This window comes from Xiphophorus hellerii, chromosome 24 (assembly GCF_003331165.1).
Source record: "Xiphophorus hellerii strain 12219 chromosome 24, Xiphophorus_hellerii-4.1, whole genome shotgun sequence".
In the NCBI taxonomy this organism is placed as follows: Eukaryota; Metazoa; Chordata; class Actinopteri; order Cyprinodontiformes; family Poeciliidae; genus Xiphophorus; species Xiphophorus hellerii.
Genome location: NC_045695.1, coordinates 8,335,750 through 8,354,525, shown reverse-complemented (window position 1 = coordinate 8,354,525; position 18,776 = coordinate 8,335,750). Strand labels below are relative to the sequence as shown.

Genomic DNA, 18,776 nt, shown 5'->3' with positions numbered 1-18,776 from the left:
ACCGGGGGTCACATGTGACCATGTTGGTATAAGATTCTCGACCTGTGCAAGAGAGATCATTCAGTGCTTTAAGCACCGCCTCTGGCGGTCATCTGGGATTCATCGAACCGTAGTTACAGTCGTGACTTTCGTTCTTCTTACCATGCAGAGTTTTTATAAAATTTGGGCTTTTTATTTATTGATTTACTTTTTTCTCATCCATTAAAGCTGATGCACAAATTGTCTCTGAGAATATAAAAAAATTATTGTTTTCCTTATGTTCAGCTGAAGTGTCTCCTCTCCTGTCTTTGTCTCTTTCTTCAGATTTTGATATTCGGTGTCAGAGTGACCATAAAGCGTCTCTGAAGAAGAAGTTCCAGAGTCTCTCTGAAGGCGTCGCTGAAGCTGGAAATCAAACCGTTCTGAACCAGATCTACACAGAGCTCCACATCACAGAGGGGTTAACTAGAGAGGTCAACCAGGAACATGAGGTCAGACACATTGAAACAGCATCCAGGAAACAAGAAACAATCAGAAGAGAAGACATCTTTAAAGTCCCACCTGGAAGAGATCAACCAATCAGAACAGTGATGACCATGGGAGTGGCTGGCATTGGGAAAACACTGTTAACACAGAAGTTCACTCTGGACTGGGCTGAAGGCAAAACCAACCAGAACATTGATTTCATATTTCCATTCACTTTCAGAGAACTGAATATGTTGAAAGAAGAAAAGTTCAACTTATTAGGACTGATTCATAACTTATTTTCTAAAACCAAAGATATCAGCAGCTTTGAAACGTTCCAGGTTCTGTTCATCTTTGATGGTCTGGATGAAAGTCGATTTACTCTGGATTTCAAGAACAATCCGATCCTGACTGATGTTACAGAGTCCAGCTCAGTGGATGTTCTGGTGACAAACCTCATCAGGAGGAAACTGCTTCCCTCTGCTCTCCTCTGGATAACCACACGACCTGCAGCAGCCAATCAGATCCCTGCTGAGTTTGTTGGCATGGCTACAGAGGTCAGAGGGTTCACTGACCCCCAGAAGGAGGAGTACTTCAGGAAGAGATTCAGAGATGATGAAGAGAAGGCCAGCAGGATCATCTCCCACATCCAGAAATCAAAAAGTCTCCACATCATGTGTCACATCCCAGTTTTCTGCTGGATCACTGCTAAAGTTCTGGAGGATGTGATGATGACCAGAGAGGGAGAAAAACTGCCAAAGACTCTGACTGAGATGTACATAGCATTCCTGGAGGTTAACTTCGCAATCAAGAAGGAAAAGTATGATGGAGGAAAAAAGACAAGATCAATCTGGAGTCCAGAGAACAAGAAGCTGATTGAGTCTCTAGGAAAACTGGCTTTTGAGCAGCTGCTGGAGGGAAACCTGATCTTCTATGACGAAGAGCTCAAAAAGTGCGGCATCAACATCAAAGATGCTGCGTTGTTCTCAGGAGTGTTCACTGAAATGTTTAAAAGAGAGAGAGGGACGTGCGACATCTCCGTCTACTCCTTTGTTCATCTGAGCATCCAGGAGTTTCTGGCTGCAGTCTACATGCTCCACTGTTTCACCAGCAGGAAGTCAGAGGTGATCAAGACGTTTCTGGGAGAAAAATACAGAGAAACATCTCTAGATGAGTTCATGGAGAAAGTCATGGAGAAATCCCTCAGCAGTAAAAATGGCCACCTGGACCTGTTTGTCCGTTTCCTTCATGGTCTCACTGTGGAGTCCAACCAGAGACTCTTAGAAGATCTGCTGGGTCAGACAGAGAACAGTCCAGAAACCATCCAGAGAATCATCACCAACCTGAAGGAGATGAACACTAAAATAATCTCTCCTTTCCCAGATATAATGAACACTGATAGAATCTCTCCTGACAGAAGCATCAACATCTTCTACTGTCTGGTGGAGATGAACGACGTCTCATTTTATCAGGAGATCCAACGGCTGCTGGATTCAGGGAAGCAGCTCTCAGAGACTGACTGTTCAGCTCTGGCCTTCATGCTGCAGATGTCAGAGGTTCTGGATGAGTTGGACCTGGAGAAGTACAACACATCAGAATCAGGACGACTGAGACTGTTTCCAGCTGTGAGGAACTGCAGAAAGGCTCGGTGAGTCCAGATGTTTTCATTGTGTGAATGCTGATTCAGCTCTATTGTCCTCCTGTTTCTTCTTCTTCTTCTTCAAGTTGCTTCTGGATGTTTTTGGTCTTTAACTTCTTCCTTCATCCTCTGGACTATTTCAGCCATTCAACCATCTAAACATTCAGCTCATCCAGGACAGCTGCAGCTTCTGGTTTTAGACATTTTGATCATTTTAAAAATATTTATCTTTTTATCAGTTTTCATGTTTAAATGAATAGAAAACCCTGAACTCTAGAAAAAAATCTATTTTGTCTGAAAGATCCAATCAGCCAGAGAGACTTTTACACTTTAAACTCCTCTTCACTCATTGAGCCGCTACTCCTTTTAGGATCTTTGTCTTTTATTTATAAAATCACTGTTTAGGTTTGATGGACACTTTAAAATAACCCCAATAATTGCTGCTGTTGTTATGGAAACCAGTTAGAAACTTAGTGAACCAACTTTTCCTCCTCCCACTAGTTTCCTCTGAGTTTGTAAATGAGAGCAAAATGTGGTGATTGTTGTCTGGCTCCAGAAAAAGTCCTAGTTTCTGTCAGATCCTCCCAAAGCTCTGAGAACTCTGCTTCCAGAGCTGGAACCATTTTCCTCATCAACTCTTCATCTGCAGCTTTTGTTGAAGCTGTTAGCCATGAAGACCTGGAGAGACATGAGCTTCAACTCTTTAGACATCCCAGCCTCTTCTAGTTACTGGAGAACTTTCACTGCTTCACCATGAAAAATGCTGCTGGACCCAAACGCTCTGTTTTGGTCTTCAGCTCTTTAAGAGTTTAGCAACAATTTCTTCTAACATCCAAACCTTTGTTCCTCTGAGCCACACGGTCTAGTCCAAGTCCGAGCTGTGAGCAGTTCCTCCTCCTCTCCATCATCTCCAGTAGTTTCCTTCATCAGCTCAGTCAGCCTCTTCATCAGCTGCTTCAGCTCCTTTGAGGCTCTGATGCTGCAGCTCCATCAGATGCTGCAGAGAAAACTGAACTTTCCTTCACAGATGATAGAAGATCTTCAACATCTGACTGCAGCTGAAGGTCTGAGGACATGAAGCCTGGACCAGAACCAGAACCAGAACCTGGACTTTAACCAGGACCTGCACAGATTCTCTGTGGGGTCAAACTCAGTAAATTGAAGATCAGATGTTGATCAGATGATGACATCACTGTTATCATATTTTAGTCTGTTTATGATCCAGATTGATTTCATTAGAACTGAATTTATTTCTTCTATAATCACAGACTTGGTGGCTGTTTGATCCAAAAGGCTGAATGTGAAGTTTTGGCCTCGGCTCTGAAGTCCAACCCAGATCTGACTGAACTGGAAATAAATGAGATCTACATAAATGAAGGTGGAGACTCTGATCTGAAGCCTCTGGTTGAGATCCTGGAGAGTTCAGTCAGTAAAGTGAAGAATCTGAGGTTTGTTTTCTTTATTTATACAATAAAATCATTCATTTATACTTTAAACATTAATTTAATTAATGCTTTTATTCTAATATATTTTATTTCATAACAACCTGTTTAAATGTCAGAATAAAATCTCTAAAACTTTTTACCTTATATATTATTTTTTTCTTATTTCAGACTTTGAGATTATTGAACTTTGTTTTTCAGTTTTTTACTTTAAAATGTTTTTTACTGATGAACAAAATGAGTAAAATAATTCAAATGATGTAAATTAATGATGGAGATGTTTCAGTTTGGTTTGGTAAAGATTCAGATTGTTTTATTTCTCATTTCTGATTCTCATCTTTACATCCAGAATGAAATGTTGTTCCTCCAGAGTCGAGCCACAAACACTGACAAGTTCAAATCATCATTAATGACCAAATCTAAGAAATGACTGATTGTAGAAAAGCAAATCTAGATGAAATGAATGAAAGTGAGGTTTGCAGCAGCAGCAGGTTCCTCAGCTTTGTCCTGAAGCTGTGGTTCTGTTGGGCCGGGTCAGAGAGGAACCGTCCTCTTCAGTCTGACAGCTGTCAGTCGGTTGGAGCCTCGTCTCTGTGATGATGCTTCATCAGGTCACGTCTCCTTAGGAAATAATGGCCTCCATTGGCTTTCAGCAGCTTTAATAAGAACCCAAGGCCATTAATGAAGAAACTGAGTGGTTCTGATCCAGTTACCAAGTCGGGTCTCCAGCTGATGATCAGGAACCAGCAGAAATAGCTCAACTCATCCAGGCTGATAGAAAACTTTGAGTTTCTTTTTGATCAAATGTTCTGGTTCTGCTGGTTTGGACTCTTTAAACCAGTTTGACTGGATCAGATGTTAGAATCAGTTCATCATGTTTCTTTTACATTCAGGGAAATTAATTTTCTACATTTTTATTATTTATTTGTTCATGTTTCAGTTTTAACCTGCATCATGTTGGCTTCAGCTCACATCTTTTATTCTTTATTCAGATTGAGGGAATGCAGTTTTTCAGAGACCAGCAGGACTTCTCTGTTCTCAGCTCTGAAGTCCAACCCGACCCATCTGACAGAACTGGACCTGAGCTGCACCAACCTGGAAGGTTCTGTAGTGAAGGAGCTCTGTGGTTTTCTACAGACTGAAGGCTGCAGACTGGAGATATTGATGTATGTAATTATATAATTATTGATATTTCTGTGAATAATTATATATAATTGATCATAAATCAAATTAATTTCTTCTGTTCTAATAAATATTTTCTGAGTTTGTTCCTGGACTTGGATCCAGAGTTTAATTTAGTCCCTCTGTGTAACTGAGTTGGACCTGCTGATCTGAGGTCAGAACAGGACAGCATTCGGACCCCCAGTGTGTAGAAATCCCCCTCATGTGAAGCAGGTCAAAGGTCATTCAACCCAGTCTAGAAAAGTGAATTCCTGGAATATGACAGGAACAAATCAATAATCAATGATTGATGCTTCAACACTTTGATCAGAACCTGGAATGATTTTACTGACTAAAATCCTCCAACACAACATGACCCAGTACCAGGTTCAGGTTCTGGTTCTGGTTCTGAAGTCAGCAGGTCTTTATTGAAGCAGCAGCTTGTTGGCATTAATATTGATGAGAATCTTTAACTGGTTCTGTTGGACTGGTTAACCTGCATCCTGTTGGCTTCAGCTCACATCTTTTATTCTTTATTCAGATTGAATCTCTGCAGTTTGTCAGAGACCAGCTGGACTTCTCTGTTCTCAGCTCTGAAGTCCAAACCGACCCATCTGACAAAACTGGACCTGACCAGCACCAACCTGGAAGATTCTGGAGTGAAGGAGCTCTGTGGTTTTCTACAGACTGAAGGCTGCAGACTGGAGACATTGATGTATGTAATTATATAATTATTGATAATTCTGTGAATAATTATATATAATTGATCATAAATCAAATTAATTTCTTCTGTTCTAATAAATATTTTCTGAGTTTGTTCCTGGACTTGGATCCAGAGTTTAATTTAGTCCCTCTGTGTAACTGAGTTGGACCTGCTGATCTGAGGTCAGAACAGGACAGCATTCGGACCCCCAGTGTGTAGAAATCCCCCTCATGTGAAGCAGGTCAAAGGTCATTCAACCCAGTCTAGAAAAGTGAATTCCTGCAATCTGACAGGAACAAATCAATAATCAGTGATTGATGCTTCAACACTTTGATCAGAACCTGGAATGATTTTACTGACTAAAATCCTCCAACACAACATGACCCAGTACCAGGTTCTGGTTCTGGTTCTGAAGTCAGCAGGTCTTTATTGAAGCAGCAGCTTGTTGGCATTAATATTGATGAGAATCTTTAACTGGTTCTGTTGGACTGGTTAACCTGCATCATGTTGGCTTCAGCTCACATCTTTTATTCTTTATTCAGACTGAGGGGCTGCAGTTTGTCAGAGACCAGCTGGACTTCTCTGTTCTCAGCTCTGAAGTCCAACCCGACCCATCTGACAGAACTGGACCTGAGCTGCACCAACCTGGAAGGTTCTGTAGTGAAGGAGCTCTGTGGTTTTCTACAGACTGAAGGCTGCAGACTGGAGATATTGATGTATGTAATTACATAATTATTGATATTTCTGTGAATAATTATATATAATTGATCATAAATCAAATTAATTTCTTCTGTTCTAATAAATATTTTCTGAGTTTGTTCCTGGACTTGGATCCAGAGTTTAATTTAGTCCCTCTGTGTAACTGAGTTGGACCTGCTGATCTGAGGTCAGAACAGGACAGCATTCGGACCCCCAGTGTGTAGAAATCCCCCTCATGTGAAGCAGGTCAAAGGTCATTCAACCCAGTCTAGAAAAGTGAATTCCTGGAATCTGACAGGAACAAATCAGTAATCAGTGATTGATGCTTCAACACTTTGATCAGAACCTGGAATGATTTTACTGACTAAAATCCTCCAACACAACATGACTGATAGGTTTATTTTAATTCCTATCTAGCAAAGATTCAGACCAGTCATCATTGTCTTTTCTGCAGAAAATGAGGGAAGATCCGAGACGCGACAAATCGCTGTAAAACACTGTCTGGGATCAACTCTGCCAGATCTTTCTCTGCATTTGGTTTTATTAGAAAACAGGGAAGGAGGTTGGGCCTTCTCACATAGTCACACAAAGAATTTGACCAATGACCTTTTTCTACAGGGTGTCTTGAAACCTTCTGTGGGCATGCCCTTAAAAGGGCATGTGGCTGGCCACAACTAATCAATTACAGATGGAAGCTGATACCACAGGAATGTGCAAAGTCTCTAGCCTCCAGGCAAACGTCCTACAAATGGTTAATAGTATTTCACATAAGAAAAAGAATCAAGTAACATCAAACAAAATAATAATATGCTACAAAAGATTAATAAAGTTCTACAAAAGAAAGAAAAGTTAAGTAAATATTAAAAGAATAATAGTATAAGAGTAATAATATAAAAATAATAATATGAAAACACTAGAAAATTCCTGAAGAAATTTAACCGGGGCCTGCCAAAGTGTGCCCGTCGGTTTGGACCCAGCGTTCTGATGCTAGAAATTAGCATCAATGCTAAAAAAAGCCGCAATCATATGAGGACAATGACAAGAATGTTGACTAACATGTACTTGCACCGTTCAGTATGATAAAGTAAGTGTATCAGCTAAAATTAGCAAAAATGCTAATGTTAGCATCATTGCTGTCACTAGCATGTGGGACATCACTAGGATGTTCTCTATAATGGACTTACTCCATTCAGTATACTAAACATGTCTAATAAGTCAAATAAATAGCTAATAGCTTATTTAAGCTAAAATGCTAATGCTAATGAACTGCCTTGCTGCGCAAGGCAGTTCCCTAACCTGGGAGAAAAAGATAATGCAGAATAATATTATTGCACCGCCTGCGGCGGTGCACTAACCTCGGGGGCATGTTGAGGCTTTTATTTTGAAATTTTTGTTAAGCTTAATTTCAAAGGTCCAAACTAATCCCATGTGTAATAGTCATTGGGTTAAATCAGTTATATAATGCTCAAAACACAAGTAGTTGATGTAAAAATATTCAAGGCTTTTATTTAGAAATTTTCTTTATGCTTAATTTCAAAAGGCCAAACTAATCCCATGTGTATCAGTGCTTTGGATACAAAAGTCACATAAAGCCAAAAAGAGCAATTACATGATGTAAAAATATTCAAGGCTTTTATTTTGAAATTTTCAGTATGCTTCATTTTAATGTTCCAAACTAATCCCATGTGTAATGGTGACTGAGTAAAATCAGTTATATACAGCCCATAGCAGCAAGTAGTTGTAAAGGCCAGTTCAGTCCTCCTCTGTTTCAACTGAGTCTTCCACTATAGTTAGAACTACAGTGATGCGTATTTGTAGTCCTAACCAGCAGCCAATAGCCTCCTGAGTTCCGTTGCTATGGTAAATAATTCTCTCTGCCAACTGTCAGCTGTGAGTGAGACATGCAGGGGAGACAATTCTCTGTTTGAGCCAGCCAGTTTGAACTAAAAAAAGCATTGGGAACAACTCCTTCCCGTTCGGGAACCGTAATACATATTCGAAAAGCGTTTGAAGCGTATGAGAGGGCTATTTGTCGTCTCCGATAGTCCCGCGATTCATATCTCTACGTCACTCACAGTATTAACAGCGATAAGAGAAAGAAATGTTGTGCCCAGATCTGAAATTTTTGAGAAATATATGAAAATACATGGGAGAGAGCCTGAGAGAGCGACAGAAAATCCTGTCGCATGACTTTGCTCTGAAGCACCGTGACAGAAAACCGTAAGCCCTAGAGAAATTTCGAAAACATTTTACCGGAGCAGGCATGCGTATCAATGTCAGGACCGAGTTTGATACCAATCGTGTGATATTTGTGGGCGTGAGGGCGATTTCAAAATTATTTTGGGCTCAAAAATTCTCTTCATTTCTCACTCTAAAAAAACGGCAGTTGGTGTCAGTTATGCTCTGCGTTTTGGCAGTTGGAAAATTTGCTCGTTTTTCGCTTTTTACGTCGCCATCGTAAGTCCAATTCCTTATAAAAATAATAGCTCCCTTCTCGGCATCGAGCCGCACGTTTTGATACCACTTTTGTGGGGGTGCACGCAGCGGTACGAGCCGCATTAACGGAGATGGAAGAAAAATAAATAAAGATATAAACTAGAAAATTCCTGAAGAAATTTAACCGGGGCCTGCCAAACTGTGCCCGTCGGTTTGGACCCAGCATTCTGATGCTACAAATTAGCATCAATGCTAAAGAAAGCTGCAATCATATGAATACAATGACAAGAATGTTTACTAACATGTACTTGCACCATTCAGTATGATAAAGTAAGTGTATCAGCTAAAATTAGCAAAAATGCTAATGTTAGCGTGATTGCTGTCAGTAGCATGTGGGACATCACTGGGATGTTTTCTATAATGGTATTACTCCATTCAGTAGACTAAACATGGCTAATAAGTCAAATAAATAGCTAATAGCTTATATAAGCTAAAATGCTAATGCTAATGAACTGCCTTGCTGCGCAAGGCAGTTCCCTGACCTGAGAGAAAAAGATAATGCAGAATAATATTATTGCACCGCCTGCGGCGGTGCACTAACCTCAGGGGCATGTTGAGGCTTTTATTTTGAAATTTTTGTTAAGCTTAATTTCAAAGGTCCAAACTAATCCCATGTCTAATAGTCATTGGGTTAAATCAGTTATTTATTGCTCAAAAGAGCAATTACCTAATGTAAGATTTCTCAAGGCTTTTATTTTGAAATTTTTGTTAAGCTTCATTTCAAAGTGCCAAACTAATCCCATGTGTAACAATTGCTGGGTTAAATCAGTTATATAATGCTCAAAAGAGCAATTATCTGATGTAAAAATTGTCAAGGCTGTTATTTTGAAATTTTTGTTAAGCTTAATTTTAAATTGCCACACTAATCCCATGTGTAACAGTGCTTTGGATAAAAAAGTCACATAAAGCCAAAAAGAGCAATTATCTGATGTAAAAATATTCAAGGCTTTTATTTTGAAATTTTCAGTAAGCTTCATTTTAAATTGCCACACTAATCCCATGTGTAACAATGGTTGGGTAAAATCAGTTATATAATGCCCAAAACACAAGTAGTTCTAAAGGCCAGCTCAGTCCTCCTCTGTAGTAACTGACAGTTCCACCATGTTGTAGTTCTGACATTCAGCTCAGACCTCTTTTGTAGGCACTCAGTGTCCGCCATGTTGTAGTTCTAACCTTCAGTCATTGTAGTTCTAAAGAGCAGTTCAGAGAGGCAGACTAAATTCTATGTCTATTTTGAGTCTAACTGACACTGTTTTGTGTCAGTTAGACTTTTGTTTTGAGTTAAATTTGGCTCGTTTTTTGTTAATTATGTCGCCACAGTTACTCGAAATGCCAACAAAAGTAATAGCTCCCCTCACGGGATTGAGCCTCACGTTTTGATATATATATTGTGAGGGGGCATGCAGCGGTACGAGCCGCATTAACGGTAGTAGGAAGCGGCAGTTATTTTGAGGTGTAGAACAATAGGTGCCTGCCATGCAATGCATAGGGATTACATCCCTATGCATTGCTATGGGCAGGCCCCAATAAAGAGACATTCTATTGGGTGTAGAATAATAGGTGCCTGCCATGCAATGCATAAGGAGAGCAGTACTGACTTGCTTCGCAAGTCAGTACTGCTCTCCTTATGCATTGCTATGGGCAGGCCCCAATAACTTGTAAAATAAACTCATAAGTAAATGAACTTAGATAATTATTCTAACAATGACCCAGTACCAGATTCTGGTTCTGGTTCTGGTTCTGAAGTCAGCAGGTCTTTATTGAAGCAGCAGCTTGTTGGCATTAATATTGATGAGAATCTTTAACTGGTTCTGTTGGACTGGTTAACCTGCATCCTGTTGGCTTCAGCTCACATCTTTTATTCTTTATTCAGATTGTATGAATGCAGTTTGTCAGAGACCAGCTGTGATTATTTGGCCTCAACTCTGAAGTCCAACCCGACCCATCTGACAGAACTGAACCTGAGAGGAAACAACCTGGAGGATTCAGATGTTCAGCAGCTGAAGAATCTTGTAAAGACTTTAATGTAAGTAAATGTTTGTAGTGAGTCCAGCTGCTATCAGCATATTGAACTAAACCCAGTTAGCATCAAAGCAAAGATCCAGTGTTCCCAGTAAAGCTGCAGCTTCTCAGTGAGAGGAGAATGGTTCAGGCTTCCTGATTGGACACAGAGACAGCAATCAGCCAATCAGAGGAGCAGCAGCTTGCTGTGTTCCTGCGTTTGTGTTGGTGTGAAGATGAGTGTTGTTGCTGTGTCCATGTCTCCAGGAAGTCCAGCTGGACTCCAGCGTCCAGCCGTCCAACATGTCTAGAGACAGTGGTCCTCATCCATCAAACTGTGGCAGCAGCAGATCTGATCTCAGATCTGTTTGTTCTCTCAGTTCAACAGGAAACAACTGATCAGGTTCATCTTGGTCACAGCTCTGAGATCAGTCTGACTGCAGCCTGGAAACCATCTAGTGGATGTGCTGCGTCACTGACTGCTGCTGGAGAGAGGCTGGAAACAGTCACTGATCTGCTCTCTCCTTCCTTCTTCTCTCTGCAGGTTCTGATCTCTGTGAAGTAGAAAATGGTCTCAGTGTCCTGCTGATCCTCAGAGGTTGAAGCTGCAGCAGTTTGAGTCTAAAGAGACTCTGACTGGATCATGATGATGACCTCTGACCTCCAAGGTTTTCCTCCCGTTTATTTTCTCATGTCTGTCATTTAGTGTCTGATATTGTTTGTCTCTTTGGATCAATAAAGATCCAATTCAAACTGGGCTCCATTTAGAGGCTTCATGGAGTTTTGATCTGAACTGGATTCAACTGGAAAGTTGATCTTTTTTCTCTCTGATTCATTTTCATCCTGGAACCAGAAATGGTCTGAGAATGGAAACATGGGAATCATTTTCAGTTCAGCTTTGAAGCCATGAAAGACACTTCAAACCTCTTTTCTCTGCTGCTTCTTCCTTCTGCTGACATGAAAATGTTCCTCAAAGCTCCACAGATAAAAAGATGCTTTACTGGAAACTGCAGAGAAACTTCAGCTTCCATCAGAGAAACCAGTTTAACCAGTTTAGAACTGGATGTCCTACAGAAACTCTGATCTTAGAGCAGTTTTCAGGAACATGTGGGACCTGGAAAAAAAAGATTTTATATATTTTATGTTCATTGTAAAAGCTAAATCTTGAAGTTTTACGTCATCATTGATTCTCAGCTTTAATTTCTCTCAGTTTGTTTTGGTTTTTACTTTTTTAACTCCATATTTCATGTTTTGAGTTTTCTAGAGAACTTCAGGCTCTTTACTGTGATTTTACTGATTTATTCAAACCTCAGAGAATCACTGGGATAATGTGCTGATTGGTTCATGTTTGATTTTCATAATTCTTCTAATGCAATGTGGGTTGCTGGATGTTTAACGACCAAATAAAGTTTTTAAAAAATCTTTGTGTATTTTTTATGCAGCTGACTGTGTACACATATAATAACTAAACCTTCATTTTAATCCTCCAGGCCATTTTTGCTGTATTATAAGTTTTCACATTTAGTTTCACAGCTTAAATTAGTAAAAGCAGAAACATCTCAAGTTGATTTCAGCTTTAAGCTACTAATTTAGCCAGCAGTTTATTTTTGCAGTATTCAGACTGAAGATGTTTTTTTAATAAAACAGATGAGAATCAATCTTTTCAATCAAAACTCGATTAATTAAATCAGCTATTGAATTAGAATAATAACTTGTATAAAACTGCCATTTCTGTCTGGTTAATGGTGCAGCAGATCCTGCAGGGGGCGCTCTGGGGCCTCAGTGTTCAGGTCGGTTACAGTCTCATCTCCCAGACTCCTGAATCTTCTGGTTCCTTCCTGAAATGATTTCCTGCAATAAAATGTTGGTTGGAAATGAGCAGAAAACTGAGAAAAACCTGAAAAAGTTCAAATCTGACCTAAAGTTTTACAGCTCAACTCATACAAAGGAAAACATGAAAATAAAGGTGTTTATTGTCACCTGGACGGAGGCGGAGCCTCAGCTGGGTCAGGGGGCGGAGCCTCAGGTGTGTCAGCTCTAGTCAGGTTTGGATCAGAACCGGTTCAGACTCCATGCAGCAGCAGAGCAGAGTCTGTATATTTTTGTTATTTAATAAATTATCTTAAGAAAACGAAATTGATAGAAAGGATATAAGGTTTCTTTTATTTTTCTTTTTTTGGGGGTTGGGGGAATATATATGTAGCATCCCGATCCACACTCCATTCCAGTTCATGGCGGTAATGCACATCAATAAGTTGCTTGCCAACCACAAAAAAGAAGAAGAAGAAGAAGAGCAGCGTCTGGATCAGGTGAGTGTTCACTTCTTGTTTTGCTGATGTTTTATTTACAATGTTTCAATGTGAAATTAATCCACAGCATAAACAACTAAGCAGGTGTAAGTGAACCAGGGTGTGATATTATTTAAAACAATGTGGTTGCAAGGAAGTAAATTTGGTAAGACTTTATTTGAAGGGGTGCAAGAAAAAAGGACATAGGATTCTTTATAAATGTTGAATTAGGTTTGAATTAGGTCCGCTGTATTTTATATTTCTGTTTTTTTGTAAATGTTTTTGTAGCGATCTGGACAGGTAATGTCCTGTTCTGCAGTGCCGGGGGGCCAGACGGGTGTAAAGATAATTTTCTGGACCCGGACTCAGACCTCAGAGACGCAGAGTGATGGATCCTCTGGGGAGTCAGAGGCAGGAGGCTTAAATGAAGTGAGCTCTGCTACGTGAGCGCTGAGGATTAGAACAAGCAGAAACTATTATTAGTGGTTTATTGTGTTGCTGAGCAGAAACTTGGTGCAGCTTTGGCTATTTTATAAAAGTCTTTATAGATAAAACTGAATCTGATCAACTTGAAAATCTTTATTAATTTAATGAAATAGTCATGGAAAAAAAATCTTGAAATGTTTAAACATAAATAATCTTTAAACTGAAATGTGAACTGGTTGTTATTTTCCATTTATTTCCTGGTAGTGATTGTAAGAGCGTTATGGTTGAAATGAGCAGTTACTGATGTGGCAGGAGCACGCGGCTTTGACACCTGGGTGGTGTGTGTCGAGGTGGGCGTGACTGTCACTAAGGTATGAATGGGAGCCATACTGGCGCGCTGATTTGTATGTATGAGGAAGCGGGTGCGCCGGTGGTGGTCATAATTTCTGTTGACCGTGTTGTAATGTCGCTCATTGTTAGTCACATCGTATGGTTTAGCCTGGTCAGTATGTGTCAGTCCATGTAAAATCTGAAGTATGACAGTCAAGTGGAATAAATTGATGATTGCAACAACAACCTGAAGCGACTTGGAGTGTATTGAAGCACGCGTCGGACAGTCTGAAATTCACCGCGTTAACCCAGTGCGGCCCTCTACAATACCGCTAGTTTGCCGCACAGTTATCGTCAACAGAAAGACAATCGAATGAGCGGATCATTGGAAAGGCAAGTCTGGATTCTTCGCTTCTGCTTGGAACAGTTTGGAAGCGGTAATGGCGCACGCAGCGCTGCGTCATCAGTTAATTGAATGAGATTCCTTCACTGCAGCTCAATCAAGTTCGCTGGAACTGAGGTATGGACAAATACACACACTGAATCGCTTTGTCTGAAGAGGAATTGTTAAAATCAAACAACGGGAAATGGAGTCAGCTGGATCCAAATCAAGTTCCGTTGTAAGCGGTAAAGATGAAAAAAGACGACCAAAATTAACTGTTAAAGCATTACAAAATAAAATTGAGAAGCTTCAAAAGGATCTCAAAGCAAAGGTTTATAAAATTAAAGGAGAAATAAACATTATTAAAGAGCTTATGAAAAATGAAGGAAATCTTGAGAGTGTTCAGTCTCACTGTGATGATTTAAAACTGATGCTTGAAAATGCAAAACAATTGTATGAGTCTGTTATCCCACTGTTTCCTGCTGAAGAACAAGAAAGACAAAACACTTGGTTTTCAAGCTTGTGTAAATATAATTCTGAATTTATACAAGAAGTTGAAAAATGGCTTTCAGGTGCAGAACAACTCAACAATGCAGCTCAAATGGGTGAAGAAGCTGAATTAAATCAGGCTCAATTGTCCAGTGTTGATCTCTGCGTGAATAAAGAGCTTAATGCACCTTTAGTTTCTCAGCATTTAGAGTGTGATGAAAATCCTGATGTTGAGGATGATGTAAAGCCAAGTGACAGTGTTTCTAATGTTGACAGCAGAAGGTCTAGAGGAAGTCGTTCATCAAGTCCTCATCAAGAGTTGAACGACGATCAAGAAGTCGTTCAACAAGTCCTCTGTGTTTTCTACATTTTCAGCTCGGGTTAAAGCAGAAGCAGATATGGCTGCATTAAAGGCACGACACAAGCTGTTGAAACAAAAACATGCTTTAGAGGAGCAGGAGGAACAGCTAAGGAAAAAGAAAGAAGAACTGGATTTGGAGATTGAACTTGCAGCCTCAATGGCTAAAGTTAAGGTGTTTCAAAGCTCTGTCTGTTCTCAAGTAACTAGTGCTGCACAGATTAGATCTGATGGCATGAATTCATATTTTGAGCATGAAAATAAAAGATCTCAAATGTTGAATGTGGATGCAGATACATTTGTACCTACAGCAGCTGGAACTGACTGTCATGATAAAGCTCCAACCTTTCAGTCCTATTCTTGTTTGGGTGCACGACCTAAAAACACAAAGGTTAAACAAAATCCAGACACATTGACTGACCAGGTGAAGATAAAAACAACACAAGTTGAAGTTCCAACAGACCGAATGTTTCATCAAACTCAGCCACAATCATCACATCATAAAAATTCATTGTCAGTTGATGAAAATAAACAACTGTTAAGTGTATTGGAAAGGCAGAATGAAATTACAAGCTTGCTTGTAAATCAACAATCTTTATTTTTTCTGCCAAAACGAGACATACCAACATTTGATGGTGATCCACTCCAATTTAAAACATTCATGACAGCGTTTGAACACAGCATTGAAACAAAGGCGCACAGTGCCAAAGATTGTTTATACTTCTTGGAGCAGTACACTAGAGGTCAGCCTCATGACCTAGTAAGAAGTTGTGTTCATATGCCTAGTGATTCTGGATATGCTAAAGCTAAATCTTTACTTCAAGAACATTTTGGTTGTTCATTGAAGATAATTGCTGCATATATGAATAAAGTTTTGTCATGGCCTGCTTTGCAAGCAGAGGATGTAAAGGCTTTACAAGCGTACAGCTTTCTGCTCAGGGAATGCTGCAATGTGATGGAAAACAATGGCTGTATGCATGAGTTGGATGTCCCTGCCAATATGCAAGCAATCATCAAAAAACTGCCCTTTAAGCTGCGGGACAGATGGAGAAATGATGTATGTGATTTACAGGAGAAGTTCAAAAGAAGAGTAACTTTCAGTGACATTGTTCGGTTCGTAGAAAGGCAAGTGAAGATCACCAGTGATCCACTTTTCGGTGATATTCAAGATTCTTTATCTAGACCAAAGAAGGATGTAGGAATCTATAAATCACAGCAGCGATTAAAGATAAAAGGAAGTAGTTTTGCTACTATTGTTGGAGATATGCAGAAGAAAGCTGACCTTGAAGTAAAGAAAGGACAAGAGACAGTTGTTATAAAGAGTTGTTTATTTTGTGGACCTGGACATTCCTTGGACACATGCCCTCTACTGGGAAGGAGGACACATGGGGAGAAATTGACATTTCTGAAAGAAAATGGGGTGTGTTTTGGCTGTTTATGCACTGGGCACATCAGCAAAGACTGTAAAAGGCGGCATCACTGTAAAGTGTGTAGCTTAAGACATCCCACCATGCTTCATGTCTTCTCCAAAGAAAAGGAAACTGGTCCAGTCCATAAGATAAAGGAAGTGGAGACAACAAGTGGAAGTGCCTCCATCTCTGCTCAATCCAGTGGTTTAACTGGGGCCGGTGAGCATGGCTGTACTCTTTCTATTTTACCAGTCAGAGTGAAGTCTACAAAGAGCCAGAAGACAATAATAACATATGCTTTTTTAGATCCTGGAAGCTCTGCATCATTCTGTACCGAAGAACTGATGAACAGATTATATGTCACTGGGAGACATACAAGCATCCTTTTACGGACAATGGGTCAAGAAAGGGTGGTTGGAAGCAACATTGTGTCAGATTTGGAGATTGCTGGGCTAAATGAAGACATCTTTTGTGAATTACCTGACTTATTCACACAAAGAAGCATGCCTGTTCATAACAGCAACATCCCCCACCAAGAAGACCTCGAAAGATGGCCACATCTGAAAAATTTGAAGATAACTGAAATCAATTCAGGAGTTGATTTGCTTATTGGAACCAATGTGCCTAAAGCGCTGGAGCCATGGGATGTCATCTGAAGTCAAAATGGAGGCCCCTATGCAGTTAGGACGATTCTTGGATGGACAGTGAATGGACCTCTCAGAGGAGACTGTGATTTCGACACAAAAGAGCTACAATCAACTGTTACTGTTAACAGGATTTCTGTGTCAAGACTTGAGAACTTATGGCAACAACAATTGAAGGTTGATTTTCCTGAATGTTCTCAAGATGAACAACCTGGATGGTCCAGAGAAGATAATCAATTCATGGAGCTGGTTACAGAATCAATTAAGCTGGAAGAGGGACATTACACCATTGCTTTACCTCTGAGACACAAAGATCTGAAAATGCCCAACAATAGGAAATTGGCTGAACAGCGTGTTTTGAATCTCAGAAGGAAGTTTATCAAAAACCATCAATTTCTTTCTGACTATACTAACTTCATGAATGATGTAATTTCCAAGGGCTATGCTGAGAGAGTCTCAGTTGAAAATCTTGAACGGTGTGATGGGAGGGTTTGGTATATACCACACCATGGAGTACATCATCCTCACAAGAAAAAGATAAGAGTCGTGTTTGACTGTGGTGCAACATTTGGAGGAAAATCCTTAAACACTCAACTCTTACAAGGTCCAAACCTCACCAGTTCATTGGTTGGTGTCATCACCAGATTCAGAAAGGAACCTGTTGTTATCACAGCAGACATTGAGGCCATGTTTCACCAGGTCCGAGTACCACCATCTGACTCTGATCTGTTGAGATTTCTCTGGTGGCCAAATGGAGAGTATGATCAGCATCTGGTGGAGTACCGAATGGTTGCACACCTTTTTGGAGCTACATCGTCTCCAAACTGTGCATGTTTTGCACTGAGAAGGTGTGCAGAGGACAATCAACAGCTGTTTACACCAAATGTCATAGATGCGGTGCTTCACAACTTTTATGTGGATGACTGTTTGGTGTCTGTGAGCACAGAAGAGGAAGCTGTGTCATTATATCAAGGACTTCGTGCTTTGTGTAAGAAAGGCGGATTTCAACTTCTCAAATGGATAAGTAACCGACGCAGTGTTCTTACTGCAATACCACAGCATGAAAGATCCATTGAGGTGAAGAACCTGGATATGGATAATGATGATCTACCTGTGGAGCGTGTGTTGGGAGTACAGTGGTGTGTACAATCAGACCTGCTGAAATTCAAGATCATCCTCAAAGATAGACCTCTGACAAGACGAGGAGTCTTGTCCATCATAAGTTCCATCTACGATCCTCTTGGATTTCTGGCACCAGTTGTCTTAGTCGCAAAGGGGATTCTACAAGATCTAAACAGAAGACACGTTGGCTGGGATGATCCTTTGCCACATGGTATGGTCCAGAAGTGGAAAAACTGGCTGGAAAGACTTCATCGGCTTGAAAGGTTTGGAGTTAACAGATGTCTGAAACCAGAAGACTTTGGACAAGCCACAAGTTTGCAGCTTCATCATTTCAGTGATGCAAGCGAGAATGGATATGGAACAGTGAGCTACCTGTTGCGGTGTAATGCTGATGGACAAGTGCATTGTGCATTTGTAATGGGTAAAGCCCGTGTAGCTCCACTGAAACCCATCACCATCCCTCGCATGGAGTTGACTGCTGCAGTGGTTGCCAGCCATATGGATAAGCTGTTGAAGAAGGAGTTAAGAATGGAATTACAAGACTCAGTATTTTGGACTGATAGTACTTCAGTTTTGAAGTACATCAAGAATGAAAAATTGAGATTTAAGACTTTTGTGACAAATCGAGTTGGAGAGATACTCAATTTGTCAAATCCCTTACAGTGGAGGTACGTTGCTACCGGTATTAATCCAGCAGATTTGGCATCCAGAGGAGCAAGTGTGGAGTCTCTTTTGAAGGCTAA

The 18,776-nt window shown here is 40.2% G+C and overlaps 1 protein-coding gene across 1 annotated transcript; it reads left to right on the top strand.

Moving 5' to 3' along the window:
- The first annotated feature begins 20 nt into the window (after positions 1-20).
- On the top strand, positions 21-13,797 carry LOC116716299 (NLR family CARD domain-containing protein 3-like). Its single transcript, XM_032557217.1, has 9 exons — positions 21-26; positions 348-2,092; positions 3,352-3,531; positions 4,518-4,691; positions 5,228-5,401; positions 5,932-6,105; positions 10,458-10,498; positions 13,597-13,670; positions 13,780-13,797. The coding sequence occupies exons 1-9, from the start codon at positions 21-23 to the stop codon at positions 13,795-13,797; spliced, it is 2,586 nt and encodes an 861-aa protein (XP_032413108.1).
- Positions 13,798-18,776: the final 4,979 nt, after the last annotated feature.